The sequence below is a fragment of the Lagenorhynchus albirostris genome, chromosome 15 (assembly GCF_949774975.1).
Source record: "Lagenorhynchus albirostris chromosome 15, mLagAlb1.1, whole genome shotgun sequence".
In the NCBI taxonomy this organism is placed as follows: Eukaryota; Metazoa; Chordata; class Mammalia; order Artiodactyla; family Delphinidae; genus Lagenorhynchus; species Lagenorhynchus albirostris.
In genome coordinates, this window is record NC_083109.1 from 3,626,503 (window position 1) to 3,648,933 (window position 22,431).

The 22,431-nt window shown below is 35.0% G+C and overlaps 1 protein-coding gene across 1 annotated transcript in view; it reads left to right on the forward strand.

Annotated features, from left to right (window-relative positions):
- Nucleotides 1–8,982: 8,982 nt before the first annotated feature.
- The window catches only part of SYCP2 (synaptonemal complex protein 2), a 58,834-nt gene continuing 45,385 nt past the window's right edge, over nucleotides 8,983–22,431 (forward strand). Inside the window, 12 exon segments of the mRNA XM_060123124.1 lie at nucleotides 8,983–9,006; nucleotides 9,911–10,054; nucleotides 11,351–11,479; nucleotides 12,275–12,373; nucleotides 12,617–12,641; nucleotides 14,812–14,897; nucleotides 16,831–16,916; nucleotides 17,189–17,223; nucleotides 18,029–18,171; nucleotides 18,254–18,306; nucleotides 19,447–19,492; nucleotides 20,034–20,129. Coding sequence (XP_059979107.1) covers nucleotides 8,983–9,006; nucleotides 9,911–10,054; nucleotides 11,351–11,479; nucleotides 12,275–12,373; nucleotides 12,617–12,641; nucleotides 14,812–14,897; nucleotides 16,831–16,916; nucleotides 17,189–17,223; nucleotides 18,029–18,171; nucleotides 18,254–18,306; nucleotides 19,447–19,492; nucleotides 20,034–20,129 — 966 coding nt within the window.

The following is a 22,431-nucleotide window of genomic DNA, read 5'->3' on the forward strand; positions in this document are numbered from 1 at the left end:
ATTGGCAATCTGTATATCTTCTTTGGGGAAATGTCTATTTAGGTCTTCTGCCCATTTTTGGTTTGGGTTCTTTGTTTTTTTGATATTGAGCTGCATGAGTTCCTTGTATGTTTTGGAGATTAATCCTTTGTCAGTTACTTCATTTGCAAATATTTTCTCCCATTCTGAGGGTTGTCTTTTGGTCTTGTTTATGGTTTCCTTTGCTGTGCAAAAGCTTTTAAGATTCATGAAGTCCCATTTGTTTATTTTTGTTTTTATTTCCATTTCCCTAGGAGGTGGGTCAAAAAGGATCTTGCTGTGATGTATGTCATAGAGTGTTCTGCCTATGTTTTCCTCGAAGACTTTGATAGTTTCTGGCCTTACATTTAGATCTTTAACCCATTTTGAGTTTATTTTTGTGTATGGTGTTAGGGAGTGTTCTCATTTCATTCTTTTACATGCAGCTGTCCAGTTTTCCCAGCACCACTTATTGAAGAGGCTGTCTTTTCTCCACTGTATATTCTCCCCTCCTTTATCAAAGATAAGGTGACCATATGTGCGTGGGTTTATCTCTGGGCTTTCTATCCTGTTCCATTGATCTATCTTTCTGTTTTTCTGCCAGTACCATACTGTCCTGATTACTGTGCTTTGTAGTGTAGTCTGAAACAGGGAGCCTGATTCCTCCAGGTCCATTTTCCTCTTTCAAGATTGCTTTGGCTATTCGGGTTCTTTTGTGTTTCCATACAAATTGTGAAATTTTTTGTTCTAGTTCTGTGAAAAATGCCAGTGGTAGTCTGATAGGGATTGCATTGAATCTGTAGATTGCTTTGGATAGTAGAGTCATTTTCACAATGTTGATTCTTCCAATCCAAGAACATGGTATATCTCTCCATCTATTTGTATCATCTTTAATTTCTTTCATCAGTGCCCTATAATTTTCTGCATACAGGTCTTTTGTCTCCTTAGGTAGGTTTATTCCTGGATATTTTATTCTTTTTGTTGCAATGGTAGATGGGAGTGTTTTCTTAATTTCACTTTCAGATTTTTCATTGTAAGTGTATCGGAATGCAAGAGATTTCTGTGCATTAATTTTGTATCCTGCTACTTTACCAAATTCATTGATTAGCTCTAGTAGTTTTCTGGTAGCATCTTTAGGGTTCTCTATGTATAGTATCATGTCATCTGCAAACAGTGACAACTTTACTTCTTTTCCAATTTGGATTCCTTTTATTTCTTTTTCTTCTCTGATTGCTGTGGCTAAAACTTCCAAAACTATGTTGAGTAATAGTGCTGAGAGTGGGCAACCTTGTCTTCTTCCTGATCTTAGTGGACATGGTTTCAGTTTTTCACCATTGAGGACGATGTTGGCTGTGGGTTTGTCATATATGGCCTTTATTATGTTGAGGAAAGTTCCCTCTATGCCTACTTTCTGGAGGGTTTTTTTTATCATAAATCAGTGTTGAATTTTGTCGAAAGCTTTCTCTGCATCTATTGAGATGATCATATGGTTTTTATTCTTCAAGAATTTGTTAATTCTTCAATTCTTCAATTTGTTAATTTGTTAATTCTTCAATTTGTATCACGTTGATTGATTTGTGTATACTGAAAAATCCTTGCGTTCCTGGGATAAACCTCACTTGATCATAGTGTATGATCCTTTTAATGTGCTGTTGGATTCTATTTGCTAGTATTTTGTTGAGGATTTTTGCATCTATGTTCATCAGTGATATTGGTCTGTAATTTTCTTTCTTTGTGACATCTTTGTCTGGTTTTGGTATCAGAGTGATGGTGGCCTCGTAGAATGAGTTTGGGAGTGATCCTCCCTCTGCTATATTTTGGAAGAGTTTGAGAAGGATAGGTGTTAGCTCCTCTCTAAATGTTTGATAGAATTCGCCTGTGAAGCCATCTGGTCCTGGGCTTTTGTTTGTTGGAAGATTTTTAATCACAGTTTCAATTTCAGTGCTTGTGATTGGTCTGTTCATATTTTCTGTTTCTTCCTGGTTCAGTCTTGGCAGGTTGTGCATTTCTAAGAATTTGTCCATTTCTTCCAGGCTGTCCATTTCATTGGCATAGAGTTGCTTGTAGTAATCTGTCATGATCCTTTGTATTTCTGCAGTGTCAGTTGTTACTTCTCCTTTTTCATTTCTAATTTTATTGATTTGAGTCTTCTCCCTTTTTTTCTTGACAAGTCTGGCTAATGGTTTATCAATTTTGTTTATCTTCTCAAAGAACCAGGTTTTAGTTTTATTGATTTTTGCTATCGTTTCCTTCATTTCTTTTTCATTTATTTCTGATCTGATCTTTATGATTTCTTTCCTTCTGCTAACTTGGGAGTTTTTTGTTCTTCTTTCTCTAACTGCTTTAGGTGTAAGGTTAGGTTGTTTATTTGAGATGTTTCTTGTTTCTTAAGGTAGGATTGTATTGTTATAAACTTCCCTCTTAGAACTGCTTTTGCTGCATCCCATAGATTTTGGGTCGTCGTGTTTTCATTGTCATTTGTTTCTAGGTATTTTTTGATTTCCTCTTTGATTTCTTCAGTGATCTCTTGGTTATTAAGTAGTGTGTTGTTTAGCCTCCATGTGTTTATATTTCTTACAGATTTGTTCCTGTAATCGATATCTAGTCTCATAGTGTTGTGGTCGGAAAAGATACTTGATACGATTTTAATTTTCTTAAATTTACCAAGGCTTGATTTGTGACCCAAGATATGATCTATCCTGGAGAATGTTCCATGAGCACTTGAGAAAAATGTGTATTCTGTTGTTTTGGGATGGAATGTCCTATAAGTATCAATTAAGTCCATCTTGTTTAATGTATCATTTAAAGCTTATGTTTCCTTATTTATTTTCATTTTGGATGATCTGTCCATTGGTGAAAGTGGGGTGTTGGAAGTCCCCTACTATGATTGTGTTACTGTCAATTTCCCCTTTTATGGCTGTTAGTATTTGCCTTATGTATTGAGGTGCTCCTATATTGGGTGCATAAATATTTACAATTGTTATATCTTCTTCTTGGATTGATCCCTTGATCATTATGTAGTGTCCTTCTTTGTCTCTTGTAATAGTCTTTATTTTAAAGTCTATTTTGTCTGATATGAGAATTGCTACTCCAGCTTTCTTTTGATTTCCCTTTGCATGGAATATTTTTTTTCCATCCCCTCACTTTCAGTCTGTATGTGTCCCTAGACCTGAAGTGGGTCTCTTGTAGACAGCATATATAAGGGTCTTGTTTTTGTATCCATTCAGGCAATCTGTGTCTTTTGGTTGGAACATTTAATCAATTTACATTTAAGGTAATTATTAATATGTATGTTCCTATTGCCATTTTCTCAATTATTTTGGGTTTATTATTGTAGGTCTTTTCCTTCTCTTGTGTTTCCTGCCTAGGGAAGTTTCTTTAGCATTTGTTATAAAGCTGGTTTGGTGGTGCTGAATCCTCTTAGCTTTTGCTTGTCTGTAAAGGTTTTAATTTCTCCCTCAAATCTGAATGAGATCCTTGCTGGGTACAGTAATCTTGGTTGTAGGTTTTTCTCCTTCATCACTTTAAGTATGTCCTGCCACTCCCTTCTGGCTTGCAGAGTTTCTGCTGAAAGATCAGCTGTTAACCTTATGGGGATTCCCTTATGTGTTGTTTTTCCCTTGCTGCTTTTAATATTTGTTCTTTGTATTTAATTGTTGATAGTTTGATTAATATGTGTCTTGGCATGTTTCTCTTTGGATTTATCCTGTATGGGACTCTCTGCGCTTCCTGGGCTTGATTAACTATTTCCTTTCCCATATTAGGGAAGTTTTCAACTATAATCTCTTAAATATTTCTCAGTCCCTTTCTTTTTCTCTTCTTCTTCTGGAACCCCTATAATTCGAATGTTTGTGCATTTAATGTTGTCCCAGAGGTCTCTGAGACTGTCCTCAATTCTTTTCATTCTTTTTTCTTTATTCTGCTCTGCAGTAGTTATTTCCACTATTTTATCTTCCAGGTCACTTATCCGTTCTTCTGCCTCAGTTATTCTGCTATTAATCCCTTCTAGAGAATTTTTAGTTTCATTTATTGTGTTGTTCATAACTGTTTGTTTGCTCTTTAGTTCTTCTAGGTCCTTGTTAAACGTTTTTTGTATTTTCTCCATTCTATTTCCAAGATTTTGGATGATCTTTACTCTCATTATTCTGAATTCTTTTTCAGCTACACTGCCTATTTCCTCTTCATTTGTTAGGTCTGTTGGGTTTTTACCTTGCTCCTTCATCTGCTGTGTGTTTTTGTGTCTTCTCATTTTGCTTAACTTACTGTGTTTGGGGTCTTCTTTTCGAAGACTGCAGGTTTGTAGTTTCCATTGGTTTCGGTGTCTGTCCCCAGTGGCTAAGGTTGGTTCAGTGGGCTGTGTAGCTGGAGATATCTGGGAGATTTTTGCTGTTTGATATTACGTGGAGCTGGGAGGTCTCTTGTGGACCAGTGTCCTGAACTTGGCTCTCCCACCTCAGAGGCACAGCACTGACGCCTGGCTGGAGCACCAAGAGCCTGTGCTCCACACGGCTCAGAATAAAAGGGAGAGAAAAAAAAAGAAAGAAGATAAAATATAGTAAAATAAATAATTATTAAGAAAAATTTTTAAGTAATTATAAAAAAAACGGACAGAACCCTAGGACAAATGGTAGAAGAAAAGCTATGCAGACAAAATCACACACAGAAGCATACACATACACACTCATAAAAAGAGAAAAAGGGAGAAAATATATATATATCGTTGTTCCCAAAGTCCACTTCCTCAATTTGGGATGATTCGTTGTCTATTCATGTATTACACAGCTGCAGGGTATATCAAATTGATTGTGGACATTTAATCCGCTGCTCCTGAGGCTGCTGAGAGAGATTTCCCTTTCTCTTCTTTGTTCGCACAGCTCCCAGGGTTCAGCTTTGGATTCGGCCCCGCCTCTGCGTGTAGGTCGCCTGAGGGCATCTGTTTTTTGCTCAGACAGGACGGGTTTAAAGGAGCCACTGATTTGGTGGCTCTGGCTCACTCAGGCCTGGGGGAGGGAGGTGTACGGAACGCTCAGCGAGCCTGCGGTGGCAGAGGCCGGCATGACGTTGCACCAGCCTGAGGCGCGCCGTGCGTTCTCCTGGGGAAGTTGTCCCTGGATCCCGGGACCCTGGCGGTGGCGGGCTGCACAGGCTCCGGCAGGGGAGTTGTGGACAGTGACCTGTGCTCGCTCACAGGCTTCTTGGTGGTGGCAGCATAAGCCTTAGCGTCTCATGCCCATCTCTGGGTTGCGCGCTGATAGCTGCAGCTCGCGCCCATCTCTGGAGCTCCTTTAAGCGGCGCTCTTAAATTCCCTCTCCTCGCGCACCAGGAAACAAAGAGGGAAGAAAAAGTCTCTTGCCTCTTCGGCAGGTCCAGGCTTTTCCCCGGACTCCTTCCCGGCCAGCCATGGCGCACTAACCCTCTGCAGGCTGTGTTCACCCCGCCAACCCCAGTCTTCTCCCTGCGATCCGACGGAAGCCCGAGCCTCAGCTCCCAGCCCCTGCCTGCCCCAGTGGGTGAGCAGACAAGCCTCTCGGGCTGGTGAGTGCTGGTCGGCACCGATCCTCTGTGCGGGAATCTCTCCGCTTTGCCCTCCGCACCCCTGTTGCTGCGCTTTGCTCCGTGGCTTCAAAGCTTCCCCCCTGCCCACCTCCCATCCCTGCCAGTGAAGGGGCTCCTAGTGTGTGGAAACCTTTCCTCCTTCACAGCACCCTCCCACTGGTGCCGGTCCCGTCCCTTTTCTTTTGTCTCTGTTTTGTTTTGTTTTGTTTGCCCTACCCAGGTACGTGGGGAGTTTCTTGCCTTTTGGGAGGTCTGAGGTCTTTTGTCAGCGTTCAGTAGGTGTTCTGTAGGAGTTGTACCACATGTAGATGTATTTCTGATGTATTTCTGGGGAGGAAGGTGATCTCTGCATCTTACTCTTCCGCCATCTTGAAGCTCCTCCTTCTTCTGTGTTCTTGATCTGACTTCTGATACCCCCCCATATTTTTGTCTCTGCTTCGTTCCAGATATTATCTTCTGATACCACTTCCATTTCTCTTTTACTTCATCTGTGTCTAATCTGCTATTAAAACCATCCATTTTATTTTTTCTTAATAATCTTGTTATTGACTATTTTTGTTTTTAGGATTATTTGATCTTCTTTCAGACTTTCTGTGGCCTTCCTTACTGCCCACCCCAGTTTCCAGTTCTCTGCCACAATTCTCAGTCTTGTATTATAATCATTATGTACACAATACTCAGTTATTTTGAAGTATTTGTCTAATAACTACCATTTGGAAGTCCTGTGGGTCTCTTTCTTTTGGCTAGTTCTGTTTCTCACCTTTTAATTAATTCATCCAAGTCTATGAATTGTACTTTAACTGCTGATTTGGTTGTATCCTATAGGATTTTATATGTTCACATTTTCTTAGTCACTTAAATATTTTGTCATTTCTATCTTTCTGTATCCCATGGACTATTCACACGTATGTGTTTAAATTTCCAAATATATAGGAAGTTTGAAGCTATCTTGTGGCTGATTTCTAAATTTATTGCATTGTGAGAACAGAGAATCTATTATGTTTATTCTTTTGCATGCATTTGAGTTTTTTTTTTGCTGTGGTGACTTAAGATTTTCTCTTGTATTCTTACTCAGAAATGTTCTCACAGTATGTCTAGATGTACTTTTTCTTATTTATCCTGGAATTCCATGGACTTTTTCAACTTGTGGATGTTTATATTTATTTGGGAAAGTTCTTGGCTATTATTCAGTTGTTGCCATCCCACTGCTCTTTTTTATTTAAAATTTGTTTCTGGATTTCTCATTGAATAGGTAGTGGAATGTGTGAATCTCTTCTTCATATCTCAACTTTTTATTCTATACATTTTGTTCCTTTGTGATCCTGTGATATCCTCAACTTTGTCTTTTTATTCCAAGGAATGTTCCCTCCTGCAGCTTTCAGGCCTATTGTGTAGTGGCAGTGGTGGATGCTCAGGGTTCTCTAGCCTACCTTGTTCCTCTTATGTTTCCTCATTAATCCCCCTGTTGGTTGCTGACCTTCAGTACTTATTTCTTACCTCCATAATTGAGTTAATACAGGCTAAATTTCCATCTTCTGTGATGGCCTGGGGAGAAAGAGAGAAAGATTGAAGCCAAGCAGAAAATAGGTACACCCCTTGTTGGGAATTGGGAAAGCAAACTGATGGGTCCCTGCATTCCCAGTTTCCCAGGCAAAATGATAAAACAACTACCAACTATTTAGAGATCTTGGAATCATTGCTGGTATACTGGAATCCCCAGCTAGCCACAGACCTAGAGTCACCCATTTAATATTTAAGCTAGAGCAGACAACCATAACCAGATGGGGCAAAACCACAGCTAAGTCGTGGATAGATTTGGATGGAGCAGCTGGACTGTAGCTGCTTAATTGCAGAGGCTGGCCTTGTGATTTCATTTCCCTCACAATAACCCAAACCCACATTTTACTGATCCCAAGTTTTGGACCCCACCTACCTGCATTTTAGTATGAATTTACTTTTAAAAAGGTTAAGTAAGTATAAATTACAAATAAAACTGAAGTTTCCCGTTGCCAAATAGCTGATTATGGTTCTGTGCAACTCTCTACTCTTCCTCCCCAATAAGCTGACAGATAGAGTGTCCTGAGTGGTGTAGGTGAATGTCACTCTACACACACACAGGTGCACGCATGCACACAAATATGTGTATACTTATGTGTACCTAGAGGTATAATCATAAATAATACAAAGTTTCTTTTTGCATATAAGTGGCATTATGCTGTATTTATCATCTGGCAACATGCTTTTTAATCACTAAAACTGTTTGGCTGCAAATATCTAAAATTCTGGTTCATTTTATCTAACTGTTATCTTTACAAAATTGATTAGCATATGCCACATTTTATTTATTCATTCTTTACCCTCCCTCCCATTCGTAGCTCCCATCTAAGTACTTTTGAATTTTCTCACTCAGAACGATGCTGCAGAAGCATCTTTATACTTGGCTCCCTATGTATGTGGAATCAGTGTTTCTCTGTGGATCAGATTTTTTCCCCTGGAGTTAATCTTTGGAAATGCAGGATATTTTTTTGCTCATCCCTTTTGTATGCCTCTTATGTATGTCCTCACTGGCACTTAAATATCTCTACTGGCAAGTCTGCAAGAAAGTAGACTGACTAGTGCCTCTTGTTGCCTTCAAGATACACAGGCCTGTATTCCTCCTGGATTAAGTAATTAATTTCCCCTCTATGTTGAATTTCCTGAGGTTCTATTACAAAGCTCTTCATAGTACAGATTATTTTAAAATTGTTCTAGTTATGATGTCTAGAAAAGATTGTTTTATTTCTTTTCCTGTATAGGACTAACCTCCAAACCTCCAAATTGCATTTGCAAATGTTAGATGCTTTTGTTAAGATGGTGCTTAATGTAACCCTGCTGTTTCCTGTTTCCATTCTCTTTTGAAGGGAAAAATGTGTTTAGGTTATCTTTTCCTCCTTTCATTGCATATTTGTATATTCTTACATATCCTGTTCTTTGGCAGTATACTTGCATATACTTCCCTTCTTAAATACTGTATTACTAGCTTAAATTTCATTTAGGCATTAATTCAAGATTATTTTTCTTCTTGTTCCCAAAGTTGGAATCTCTGATGAGGGAGGTTCACATTTATATTCTTTCAGTGACTAGTTTTGTGACCTTTTGGCAGGACTTTGACATTTATTTAAGTCATTTATGAAAAGGGAAAGCTTGAATAAATGATCTTCAGGCTTTCGTCCAGAAACTTCTATGGACAGATTCAAATGAGTAATTTCATAAGCAGTGAGGAACTTGAAGAAACAACATTTATTGCCTTTGGTATAAGCAGTAATGCTTATTTATGTGTGTTAAGACTTTAAAACTGTAAACATATAAAATAGATTGTAAGATTCAGAAAGTATATGCTTTCTTTTGTAGGTGTTTGTTTTGTCCACCTGTTTTAAAATTAAGTCAAAATGCCAATAAGACCAAATCTCCAGGTATGTAGTCCTAGACCAAAAGGCAGTCTTTTATTTTAATTCCTAAAATCACTTTTTGTTTATTTATAGGTATTAAATGCCATCGTTTTAGGAAAGACAAAGCTTACTTGTTTTTATGAAATGGTCAAGAGTCAAATAATTGAAATAAAAATGTTATCCTTTTATTTTTTCAATAGATTTGTTTCCAAAAGCTTTATTAAGAATATAAAGTACTAAAGATGATTTATATATACCTCTTACATAGAAATGAATCATACACTGATCTATGTATCATTTATGGCTGGATACTTTTATATCAAGGCTTAAAATTGTGAGATACTTGCATTTAGGAGAATCATATTAATGTATGAAAATTCCTTATTAATGGTGGTGTACTTTAATAGCAGGGATGGCAGATTTTATAAAGCTTATAAATATAATAAATAATAAATTATATGTGTATGTAATGCTTAAGTTATATTGGTTGGTATAATTCCTAAAAAAGTGCTTTTACCTATCTTTATGCAATTTTTTTTTTAACTATTTAAACTTCATGAAGAAGTTGATAGATATGTTAGGGTTTTATCCATGGTATTAAGTATTAGTTACTATAAAGTTGATTTTTATTTCCTTCATTAACAGGTTTTTGTTGAGTTTAGCATAATGATGACTTTCCAATAAGAAATATGAAGTGGAAAATTAGTAAAATATATGTTTCTTGTATAGAGCTGCTTATTATCAAAACACTTAATCTCTAATTGTTACTCTGAATTTAATAGTGGACAGTTTTTTTAAATAAATGAATTGATATTATATAAGCTCTTCTGAGAATTTTCAAATGTGAAAACAATTCTTAAATTACTTGATTTCATAAGGTGACTATTCGGGTTTTGATTCAATATATTTGCCATTTTCTATATTTCAGCAGTTGGAAAAATGCATTGATAATGCTTTAAGAAAAAATGATTTCAAACCTTTGAAAACACTTTTACAAATTGATATTTGTGAAGATGTGAAGATTAAATGCAGCAAACAGTTTTTCCACAAGTTGGATGACCTTATGTGCAGGGTAAATTTTCATTTTTGTTGAATGAGCATTACAGTTATTAGATACCACTCTACTTTTTAGGAAGAGATACTCCGTTGGAAGGAATGAATAAAAAGGCTTTGGCAAGCTCACTTATAACTATCTAAATAAATGCTTGTTTCACCACTTGCTTTTTGTGTGTGTTTGTTTGAGGAGTCCCAAATAACATGTTGGACTGTTGTTTTCTAAATAATATATAAAAAATGTGTGTTTACATAGTGTTACCATTATTAACTGTTATCTAAACGGGGAAAAATAGCTTACCTGTTTGAAGTTTAAACAACTTGAACTATTTTTTAAAAGCCTATCAGCATGTTCTTCATGTTGTGTGGACAGTGCTTGGTGCTTACAAAAAATAAAACAAACAAAAACAAATAAAAATCATCAAAAACCTTGTACTTGATTTGTCATGTATAAAGTATTTTTATATGTGAGAAAAAAGTGATTATTGACAGTCTCCACCAGAATTTGATGTTTGTTTCGAATCTAGAAGAGTGAGTAAAAATTTCTTGTATCGGGCTTCCTTGGTGGCGCAGTGGTTGAGAGTCCGCCTGCCGATGCAGGGGACACGGATTCGTGCCCTGGTCCGGGAGGATCCCACATGCTGCCGAGCGGCTAGGCCTGTGAGCCATGGCCGCTGAGCCTGCGCGTCCGTAGCCTGTGCTCCGCAACGGAAGAGGCCACAACAGTGAGAGGCCCGCGTACCGCAAAAAAATAAAAAAAGTCTTGTATCCCTTAGTTAAATACATAAAGCTTTTTAGAATGGAAGGTAACTGATTCATTGCCTCATAAGTCTAAAGTTTCTTGAGTTTATACATGTCTGCAATTTTGTACTGTGTTTGTCATTCACTGGCTGAGTGCTTGTAAGCAGGTTGCCTTTTCGTGTGTGTTTTTTTTTTTTTTTTTTTTTTTTTTTTTTTTTGCAATACGCGGGCCTCTAACTGTTGTGGCCTCTCCCATTGCGGAGCACAGGCTCCGGACGCTCAGGCTCAGTGGCCATGGCTCACGGGCCCAGCCCCTCCGCAGCATGTGGGATCTTCCCGGACCGGGGCACGAACCCGTGTCCCCTGCATCGGCAGGCGGACTCTCAATCACTGCGCCACCAGGGAAGCCCGGTTGCCTTTTTAAAACCACACTTTTGTCCTTTGCAATATGGAGATTATGATTATGATAATGACTAACACTCAGGATTTGTGAGGATTACAACGCTCCTAGCACAATGCCAATTCCATTCTATTTTGTATTTACAGATGTTTAAATGTATAATTTGCATTTCAGGAGCTGAATAAAAAGGATATCCAAACTGTTTCAACCATTTTGGTTTCTTTTGGAAGATGTGGCAAAAATATCAGTATATTGGGGAAAGCTGGACTTCTAACTATGATAAAACAAGGACTAGTACAAAAGATGAGTATAGAATATGTAACATATTTCTTTGAGGGAAATATGATTAAAGGTGTGTTTTCTAATTAAATGGTTCAAAGTGTTGGAAAATAAATTTGAGAACTGTATATAAAACAGATAAAATATTTTTATAACCTGTGGTATATGTTAGAAAAATAAAGATCACAAGGGAACTGTATACAGGGTCCTTGATAATTGTGTGAATTTAAGGTCACAAGACTCCCTAAGACCTTTACTTGCTTTATTTTCTCTTTAGCTCATCTTAATCACTATCTAACTTAATTTACTTTTCTTTTTATATCGTTTATTATTATCTATTTCCCATTTTAGAATGTAGGATATTGATTTTTGTCTGTTTTGTTCATTGTTGTATACCCAGCACCAAGAACAGTGCCTAAGACATAGTGTGTACTCAAATGTCTGAGTTAATAAAAATAAAATAATACCAAAATATTTCAAATAGTAAAAATGCCACAATAATCTAATGTGTAATGATAATTCTTTACCTATGAATATGAATGTACATGAACTAAGAATTTGAATGGGGGGAAGTAAAGATTTTCTACTTGGAATTGGATTAACTTCATCCATTCCCATCTAAAAAATGGGAACATATAGTGAGTTACTAAAAAGCAAAAACAATGATGGTGTTTAAGAGCATAAACTTATTTAGTACAATACTGGAATTTTAATTTTTAATGTTTCTTTATTCTTAGGTTTACTGTTTGTATGAGTACATTCTTAAAATTATTAAAATTGAATTCAAAGTAACTAATATATTTACATTTCTTTTTCTACATGGTTACCTGGTTTGAAAAATCCAAGGAGATTATTCTGAGTCAAGGAAATTCAAAAGATGAAGCTGTTATGATAGAAGACTTATTTGAGCTTTTGATGGTAACAATCATATTGATTCACTGATGTTATAAAGCATATGTTTATTTAAAAACAATTTGTGTTCTATATGCCCTGAGACTAAAAGTCACTAACAGATTGGTTAGTGCATTTATCCTGATTAATTAGTAAATACATAAAAGTTAAATAATTATGTGGTGAGTTCATATGTAACCTCTTATTTTAATACTATTTGTAATGGTTTATAATATAAGATAGTAAGTTTTAAATATTATTCACTTTCAGGTCATACATGACATGGATGATGAAGGTATAATAAACATTTTATTTCTACTGGAACAATAATTTGCTGTTAGAGTTTTGGTATAATGTTGCAATTCTTGTAGTATTGTCCTAATATTAGGAATTCATTACCTAATTCAGGGATCGACAAATTTTTTCTGTAAAGGGTCAGATAGTAAATATTTTAGGCTTTGTGGGCCAAGAAAATAATTGATGGTATTATGTAGGTACTTATTTAACAAGAAAGAAAACAAATTTCCACAAATTTTTTTTGATGCAACTCAAAATATATCAATAATTGAGTACAGTGTTTTTGTAATACAGGTCTACTAATGAGGAGAATAGCACTCTTTTTTGAGAAGATGACGTTTCTCTTAAGGTTCAGAGTTAGTGTTTGCTGTTATAAAAATTAATTGCAAATATTCATTTGTTCATGCTTATCTGTAGTGAAATTTTGTGTATATTACATTAGAAAACGTCTTTTCATGCAGATAATGCCAAATACTGATATCAGTTCATGAGCATGATTTTTAATTGAGCATATTCATCACTTGGAAAGCATTTATAGAATTATATTAGACTTTTTTCTTAATATTTGCTTTTTAGAATGCCATTGCATTGCAGATTAATCACTTCCAGTTGAAGGTTAGGTGGAAGCTCCTCAGTTGCAGAGTTAAAATGAATTTTGATATAGGGAAATTTCCTTTGCACCTGCATCAACGTCCAGAAACGCTGCTGGATCTGTAGTTGGATCTTGGAAAAAATATATCCCCTATAAATTTGTTGTTGGAAATGGAGATGTCATTTCTTGTCTCAGCTTTTGACAGCCTAGGAGATGTATAAAGCAGCTGGACATTACTTGTGATTCAGATGACCTTTGTTTCATTGAAATAACTTTACTGAAGTATAAGTTTCTCATATACGCACTAATTTTGCCTTGGACTTTGGTGTTGAATTCATTAAGAAACACTATCAACTCTGCAGCCCAAGCTAATTACCAAAGCCATTCATTTAGTGGTGGCTAATGATGGCTAAGTTCATAAGAATGAATGAAATTCACCTGAGACTGCTGGTTCAGTAAATCATGATAGATTCACATATTTCCACAGAGTACCTGCTGATGAATACAGCCATACAAAAAGGGACAGTGAGTTGGATTTGGTTTGTGGGCCATAGTTTGTCCTTGATCTAATGAAACAAAATTTTCAGTAGTACACGGAGACTATAGAACATGTTACAACTCATCATTTCACTTGTGCTTGGCAGTGCCTTATGTCAAACAATAAACTCAAGTTATTTTATCTCTGTGTTGGTTGAGGAAGAATTACCTAGGATTGGTAATTGGGGCCGGTGAATTGTTTATAAATAAAGGAACAGCTAATTGCTCCCAAAACATTTAAAAATATCAATTGCTATTTATTTCAGTAGTAGTTAATGCTACCTTTTCATTGGTTTCTTTGCAATTAACATAACAATTTAGTCTAAATTCTTAAGTTTGTAAGCGAGAAAACAGTCCTAAAGCACCAGTGATTATGAAGTGATCCAACTGTTTTTTTTAAGTAAATCACTTTATCTTTTCAAGTGATTCAGTGATTTTTTTTTCTTTTAACATAGTCACTTTGTAAAGTGCATTTTCTGTTGCAGCGTTGCCATTATTTAAACTTATTTTAGAACTCTGCATCATGAATTAGCATGAAGCAAATTCCTCTTAATATACTTAGTATTAATAAAGCTTGTCTTTTGAGAGAACAGTGTCAAATTTTAGAAATAGGACAAGATATTTAGATCTTCATGAAGTCCGGAGGTGTTAATGGCCATTATGGAATTTTGGAGGTATGACTATAAATTACTGAGGCCAGTTTCATAAAAACCTCAAATTAGACGTTTCCAGTTTTGGACTGTATTTATTTATCCAAAAAAGTAATACTGCTTTAAGTGCCTCAAAGGAGAAGCTGGATCTGGGGTTATTCCTTTGCCAGAGTTAAAATCAGTCACATCTGTTTGAACGGTGTTTTTTCGAAGTTACATAGCTAGTTAATGGCAGAACCAGGACTGAATTTCAAGCTTCCTGGTGCCCAGGCCAGTCCATGGGCCTTTGTCTGAACTGAATTAGTATGTCCGATTTCCATTAACACATATAAGATTGTCATTGAAAAGAGTTTAAAATACACATTTGTCAATAATTTACTTTTATTCAGGTAGAAGGCAAGTAGTGGAAAGTTTCATACCTCGAATTTGTGCCCTGGTTATTGACTCAAGAGTGAATATTTGTATTCAGCAGGAGGTAAAGTCATTTTTTAGATTTTCTTTGAAAACTTAAAGAGAAGGTGAAGACAATTTGGTAGCAATTTATCAGATTGAACAATTATTTTATCTTGGCACTAAATTATCATGTACTGTGTCTCTGTTGTCTTAATTCATTGTCTGACACGATGAAATATATTGGGTTGGCCAAAAAGTTCCTTTGGTTTTTAAGTTAAAAAAAAAAAAGACACATTTTACATTTTTCACCAAGAACTTTATTGAACAACATATGCACTGTTTTGTTCCACTGCCTTCTGCCATTTTTCAGGCAATTTGATAATTCCATCTTCCCAAATTTTTTACCTTTATGAGCAAAGAACTGTTCTAGGTATCTTTTACAGTCTTCCAGGGAATTGACATTTTTTCCATTAAGAGAATTTTGTAAAGACTGAAATACATGGAAATCCGAAGATGCTATATCTGATGAATATGGCAGATGAATCAGAACTTCCCAGCCAAGCTGTAAGAGTTTTTGCCCGGTCATCAAAGAAACATGCGGTCTTGTGTTATCCTGATGGAAGATTATGCGTTTTCTGTTGACTAATTCTGGACACTTTTGGTCAAGTGTCGTTTTCAGTTGGTCTAATTGGGAGCAGTACTTGTTGGAATTAATCGTTTGGTTTTCCGGAAGAAGCTCATAATAGAGGACTCCCTTCCAATCCCACCATATATGCAACATCACCTTCTTTGGATGAAGACCGGCCTTTGGTGTGGTTGTTGGTGGTTCATTTCTCTTGCCCCAGTGTCTCTTCTGTTCCACATTATTGTACAGTATCCGCTTTCCATCGCCCATCACAATTGTTTTAAACACGGAACGTTTCAGTTATGTTTCAGTAGAGAACTGCATGTGGAAATAGGGTCAAGAAGGTTTTCTTCGCTTAACTTATGTGGAACACAAACATCAAAGCGATTAACATAACCAAGCCGGTGCAAATGATTTTCAACGCTTGATTTGTATATTTTGAGTATGTCAGCTATCTCCTGCGTGGTAAAACGTTGATTGTTCTCAGTTAATGTCTTGATTTGATTGCTGTCAACTTAAACTGGTCTACCCGACCATGGAGCATCATCCAGGGAGAAATCTCCAGCATGAAACTTCGCAAACCACTTTTGACATGTTTCATCAGTCACAACACCTTCTCCATACACTGCACAAATCTTTTTTTGCATTTCAGTTGCATGTTTACCTTTCTTGAAATAGTAAAGCATAATATGCCAAAAATGTTGCTTTTTTCTTCCATCTTCAATATTAAAATGGCTACACAAAAATTCACTAATTTTGGTAAGTTCTTTTTAAATGCACGCTGATATGACAGTTGTCACAATACAATCTAACAAAATTGTTCCAAATGAAGTTAAAGACAACTAAGTGCTACTAGAGCCATCTTACGGAAAAAAAAAATGCCAAACACACCTTTTGGCCAACCCAGTATTACCTAAATATGTATTGAAAATTCATAAGCATGTGGGTTTATGTATACATATATAGCTCATATGAAAATAAACTATACCATGTAGATATTAGTAGTTCCTAAGTATTTAAATGCTAAAAATAACCTGTATTAGTATATATGTGTACATGTGTGTAGTCATAAGAACAAACATTAATAGGGTAATATTTTTTGCTTCTTTAGTTCTTAGAGTAATAATAAACATATGTCATACTGCAAAGAGTATAACTGCTTTAAGTACAGGAATCATGGTATATTCTATTTTTGATATCCTGTGTTTTATGTTTTCTTATATTCATTATTTTATGCTTTATATTCTTTCCTCCACCCTTCTTTCCCTGCATAAAATGCTGTGATTAAGAAAAAATAGGCTTCTAAGTTTATATACCTATAATATATATCTCTAAGTACTTAATGTTTCACTGAATATATAAAGTTAATGGGTTATTTTTTCTTTTCTAGGCTCTAAAAAAAATGAATGCTATGCTGGACAAAATGCCTGAAGATGCCAGGAAAATACTCTCTAACCAAGAAATGTTAATTCTCATGTAATAACTTGTACTATATTTCTTTAATTAGTGGTTCAAGCCAAGAATTTAAAGGATGTTTTATAAGGCAAATAAGGCAACCATGAGTTGCATTAAGAATTAAAACTGATAAACTCTTGTAGGTTTCTAATATAATTTATATATATGTTTTCTGCCAAAGTCTGTGATACTAATCAATTGTAAATTTTGGTGAAGTTTTTTTCCCCCAAACATATGAGCTTTCTAGTTAATTGATACTTGTCTAGTATATAACCTGTTGTTTTGATTCACAGGAGTAGTATGGGAGAAAGGATTTTAGATGCTGGAGGTAAGTCTGTTTTTTTCAAAATGTTCATATTTGAAATTACTCCAAATTTATTAATAGACTATAATATCTAATTAGTCAAAATAATATTAACATTGTAATGTAGTGAAATTATGCGAGGGAATTCTAAACTAAACTAAAAAATTAAGTATGATAACAGGAGTTGTCAAATATAATTTGTGCCTAGTGGTAGGTTTTTGAATAATAACTTAATTTTCAAGTAGATTTGGATTCCTTTTGTGAAGAAATTTCTTAAATGTATTTTATGAAATTAGGAGGTTTAATATTCTTGGGATTGATAAATTTGTTTGTAAACAATGTTTTTATTAAAAGAGCTCAGATTTTCTTTCCTAAGTTTCATATGAGAAAATTTTGATGTAGTGATTTACATATAGAACAAACCACTGGTTTAAAGTACTTTAAAATAACTGTAAATATCATGATATGCAGAAGGAAAACAAAGATTACCTGTGATTTATAGACTTTTCTATGAGTTATTTTGCAATTCACAACTCTAATTATGGAATGGAGGAATCTTTGAACATTTAGGAGTTTCTTTTAAATATCCTTAAAAATATTCTTTTACTCCTTTCTTCTATTAGTAAACTTATTTTGTTATTTGGGCTATATTCACGCCTGTAATGATGAGATGTTTCTAATCTCTATGAAGAAAATGGCAAAAGATGAGTAAATTACACTACGTTCCTTATTACTCTTGCTTGTTCTAACAACTTATGAAATGTATTGACTTTTATAAACTTTAATTTTCATAATTTCAAATAATACATTAATTTTTTTTTTTTTAAAGATTATGACTTACAAGTGGCTATCGTAGAAGCTTTATGTAGAATGACCCCAGAAGAACAAAGAGAAGAACTGGCATGTCAGTGGTTTTCAATGGATTTTATTGCTAATGCATTTAAAGGAATTAAAGTCTCTGAATTTGAAACAGTAAGTAGTGTAAAAATAACAAATTAACAAGTTTTTTAAAATTACTGTGTTTTTTAAAAGCTCTCTCTTTTTTAAAAATTAGGATTGCAGGATATTTCTCAACCTTGTAAATGGCATGCTTGGAGACAAAAGAAGGTAAACAATGCAAAATACAACCATTTAATGATAAAGAAACAGAGCTCAAGAAAGGGCACACAATGGTAGGCTGAAATAATCCTCCACTGGTCTTATTTTGCTTTGTACTTTTTAGAGGAAAGAATACATTTTTATTTAATTAATATTAATAACTTTGTCTAAAATTGGTTTACTGTATTTCAGAATTGCATATATATTATAAATTTGGTGTTTAAGGAACAATAAAAATCTAGGTATAAATATTACTTGAGCTACCTCCTTCGTACACATACTGGAATAAAAATATATAGCAAACATAAATCATCTTCTTTTATAATTAACATATTGTAAGGATGTTCTTTCTGCAGTTATTTAATCTCAAGAATGGTCATGGAAGGCTAGGTAATATAAATTTTTATCACTTTTGACAATGACAGAAGAGGTAGTTTTGTAGTGCAATGCCTAGCACCTTATAGGTGTTCAGGACACATTGGATTGAATGAGTTCACATTTAGTTTACCTGCTAAGGAAATGAAAGATACGGTGAGGGTTGTGTGCAGGGAGTCACACTATTTGGATTTGAATAACAGGTCCCCCTCTTCCTGTTCTAATGTTGGACAACTTATTTAACCTTACTCGCCTCAGTTTCCTTAACTGTAAAACAAGAATACTAATAATATCTACCTCATATGTTTGTTGTAAAGATTAAATGAGATGGTTATACACTTAGTACTTATAGTAGTATCTGACCAAGAAAGTATTCAATGAATTCAGCCATTTTTATTAGCAGTATTATTCACTTCTACTCTTCTTTTCCCATATAATCTTATGGGAACTTCCACTGTATCAATATCACTAGTATAAGCTAAATTAGGAATCTCTGTTCATAGTCAATAACATGAAAAGTAATTTGGTTCAGTCACTTTAGTCAAAATGGTAGGTTGAGTAGTATCCTCAAAGTAATATGCTGTCTTTCAGAAACAGATTTCCTGTGAACTCTCACTTTAAAGAGTAATAAAGAAGGAAATATGATTTTATTTAAATTGTTGTCACTACTGCCTGATTTCCTGTTGATCCTAGGTATGATTTGTATGGCAAGTCAAAATTATGTTGTGAAGGCTTATTAATTTTTTCTTTAATTCAGACTACTTTTTATTTCAGGGTCTTTACATTTCCTTGTTTATCAGCCTTTCTTGATAACTATGAGGTAAATTTTTAATTTAGTATGTGTTTTAGTTATTAGATGAATTTTGATGGAAAGGTCAAGTGAATTGTAGGTTACAAATTGACAAGAACATTAATGTTAGTCATAATTAGATCACAAATACAGCTGGTCTGGTATTCTGGATCTAAGTGACATTTTATGAAATGGCACATTTGTAGCCAAGGATAAGTGAAATATAAAGGTTGTACTTCAAATTTTCTTATGTTTCCTTAATCAAGCCCGTTATTGTTTATCATTCATGAATATATTCAAACATGAAAATATTTTCAACCTTTATTTGTACTTGGAATATTTGTGATATTTTGGAGCTAGCTAATTTCTATGTAAAATATTAAGCAGCATTTCTTTTGATTGTTTCTAAATTGATTTAAATGCTGTACTTGCCTGCTGTTTATCTTCCCATACCTTCCAGCTCTACTCTTTTATTTTTCAAAAAAACTCAACCATGAATATAACATCATAATTTTCTGTTGTCACTTTTAAAAGCATAGTATATTCTAGTTTTATATGTTTATTTTATTAGTTGCAAATACCATCAGATGAAAAACTTGAGGGATTTTGGATAGATTTTAATCTCGGGAGCCAGACTGTATCATTCTACATTGCCGAAGACAATGATGTAAGCTTTAGATACCTCTGTACCATTTTGTTGTGTGTGTGTGTGTGTGTGTGTGTGTGTGTGTGTGTGTGTGTGTGTGTGTGTGTGTGTGTGTGTGTGTGTGTGGTGTGTGTGTATATAATGTTGTAATTCAACTTAAGAATATGGATTTCTTTGATATTTATTTTCTCGCTATTTTAATAGATTTCAATGTTAGCTCTAGTAGTTTTGATGAGCATGGTAACCTATCAAGTTAATTAGAATTGAAAATTATTTCTGATGTCTTATTGCAAGAGAAAAATGCTAAAATTTAATACTAGTGTTTAAATATGAGCTTTTCAGAAATTAATTACATGTTAATGATTAAAATTTAACATTCACATGAACAAAGTGAATTGAATCTAGAAAAGACAGCAGTTACTCCAGTACAGAAGCATTCAGTTAAAAATAACATTAACAGATGATGACAGATGGTCTTACCTTATTCTTTCATAGAATCTTCTGTTTGAAAATAGTGAGGGATTAATTCTTTTTTTGTTTGTTTACATCTTTATTGGAGTATAATTGCTTTACAACGGTGTGTTAGTTTCTGCTGTATAACAAAGTGAATCAGTATACATATAACCCCATATCCCCTCTCTCTTGCGTCTCCCACCCCTCTAGTTGGACACAAAGCATGGAGCTGATCTCCCTGTGCTTTGCAGCTGCTTCCAGCTAGCTAGCTATTTTACATTTGGTTGTGAGGGATTGATTCTTATGGTGGTACTTAGAAGTGAATTTTAGTTCTTTTCTTTCTGTGCTATATTGTAACTATGTTTAAACTTTGCAACCAGGCAGGTATGTTTTCTACTGACCTCTTTAACCTGAGGAAAATTCTTGAGGCCTTGTTTCCAAATAGCCACCACTTAATATTTGCTACATTTGCATACTTCTAGCTCAAACTGTATGGCCAAGATCTGAGTAAGAGTTGATTTGCATTTACTAATTTGATTGCGGCTGCTGATAATACAAAGAGGCTTTAGTCTTTTTAGTCTCTCTCTTGTAAAATCCTGCCTTTTGTTCCAGGTAAATTCTTTTTAGACGAACATTAACCAAATGCCTCTTAGGATTTCCATGTACCTTTATTTCTTTTTAGAGTACCTTTTTAGAATGCTTAATTAAAATTGAGTTCCAAAAACTAGCACTACTTCTCAGGGGTACTGATGGTTTTCATTAGTGTATTTATTCTTGCAGCGTTTTTAGGTGTATTTTTAACTGGATTTTCTTCAGGAAGTGGACTTTCATTTTGGGAAAAGAGGATAGAATAGGACTGATGTGGTTCCTGACTTCACTCACTTGGTCTAATGGATGATTCAGACAAGAAAATAAGTAATTTTAGTATTATACTTGATAGGGATAGTATAAAATGCATTTATAAGTATTAAATGCCTCCTATGTTCCTGTCACTGATCTAGAGATGCTGGGAGAGAGTTCTTCCCACAGAGATATTTAGACTCCTCTCCCCTCTGGATTTCTATAGCAGTAGTGCATTTCTCCCTGTCTTCAGGCTTACTCTCCTCAAAGCCATTCTTCCATATTGTGGCTGCTTAAAACCCTCCCTTTGTCTCTTTAACATGGTGTTTGAGGGCCTTTATGACCTCGCCCCTGACTATTTCTCTGATAATCAGACTGTTCTCTGTGCTTACTGTGTTCTAGCCACATTAATTTTTTTTTTCTTTTCCTCTAGATCACGCTCTTTTCAAGTCTTTTTACTTGCTGGTTCTTCTGCTTAGGAACTTCCAGATCTTTGCGTCTTAGTTCCTTCCCAGTTTAGATTTCAGCACAAATGTCATCTCCTAGAGGTATTCTCTGGTAACTCAGTCTGAAGTAGCCACCCAGCCACATTATATAACACTGGCCTCTTTTTTTCTTTTATAGTAGTTATTGCTACTTAAAATCCTTTTGTTTATCTGTTGTTTTTTCTGTTTTCCCCCTCGTAGAACATAAAATTTATTAAACCAGAGACATGTCTTTTCTCATTTATGGCTATTCAAGGGCTCGTATTTATTTTAAGAATGAATATATAGAATATTCAACTAAAAGATACATAGTATGGTTAGTGCATAGAGTTCAAAGGGTATTGGAAAGAAATAAGGCAGGCAGTATAGAGCCAAAGAAGGATTGTAAGTAGGAGGCAACATCAGTTCAGTGAATATTTAATAAGAACTTACTGTGTGCCAGATATATGCTAGACACTGAGCATCACATTCATGTAAAAGATTCTCCTGGTGGGGATGATCTCGAAGAGGCAGCAGTGAGTGGTGGCGTGAAGCGAGATCTTAAT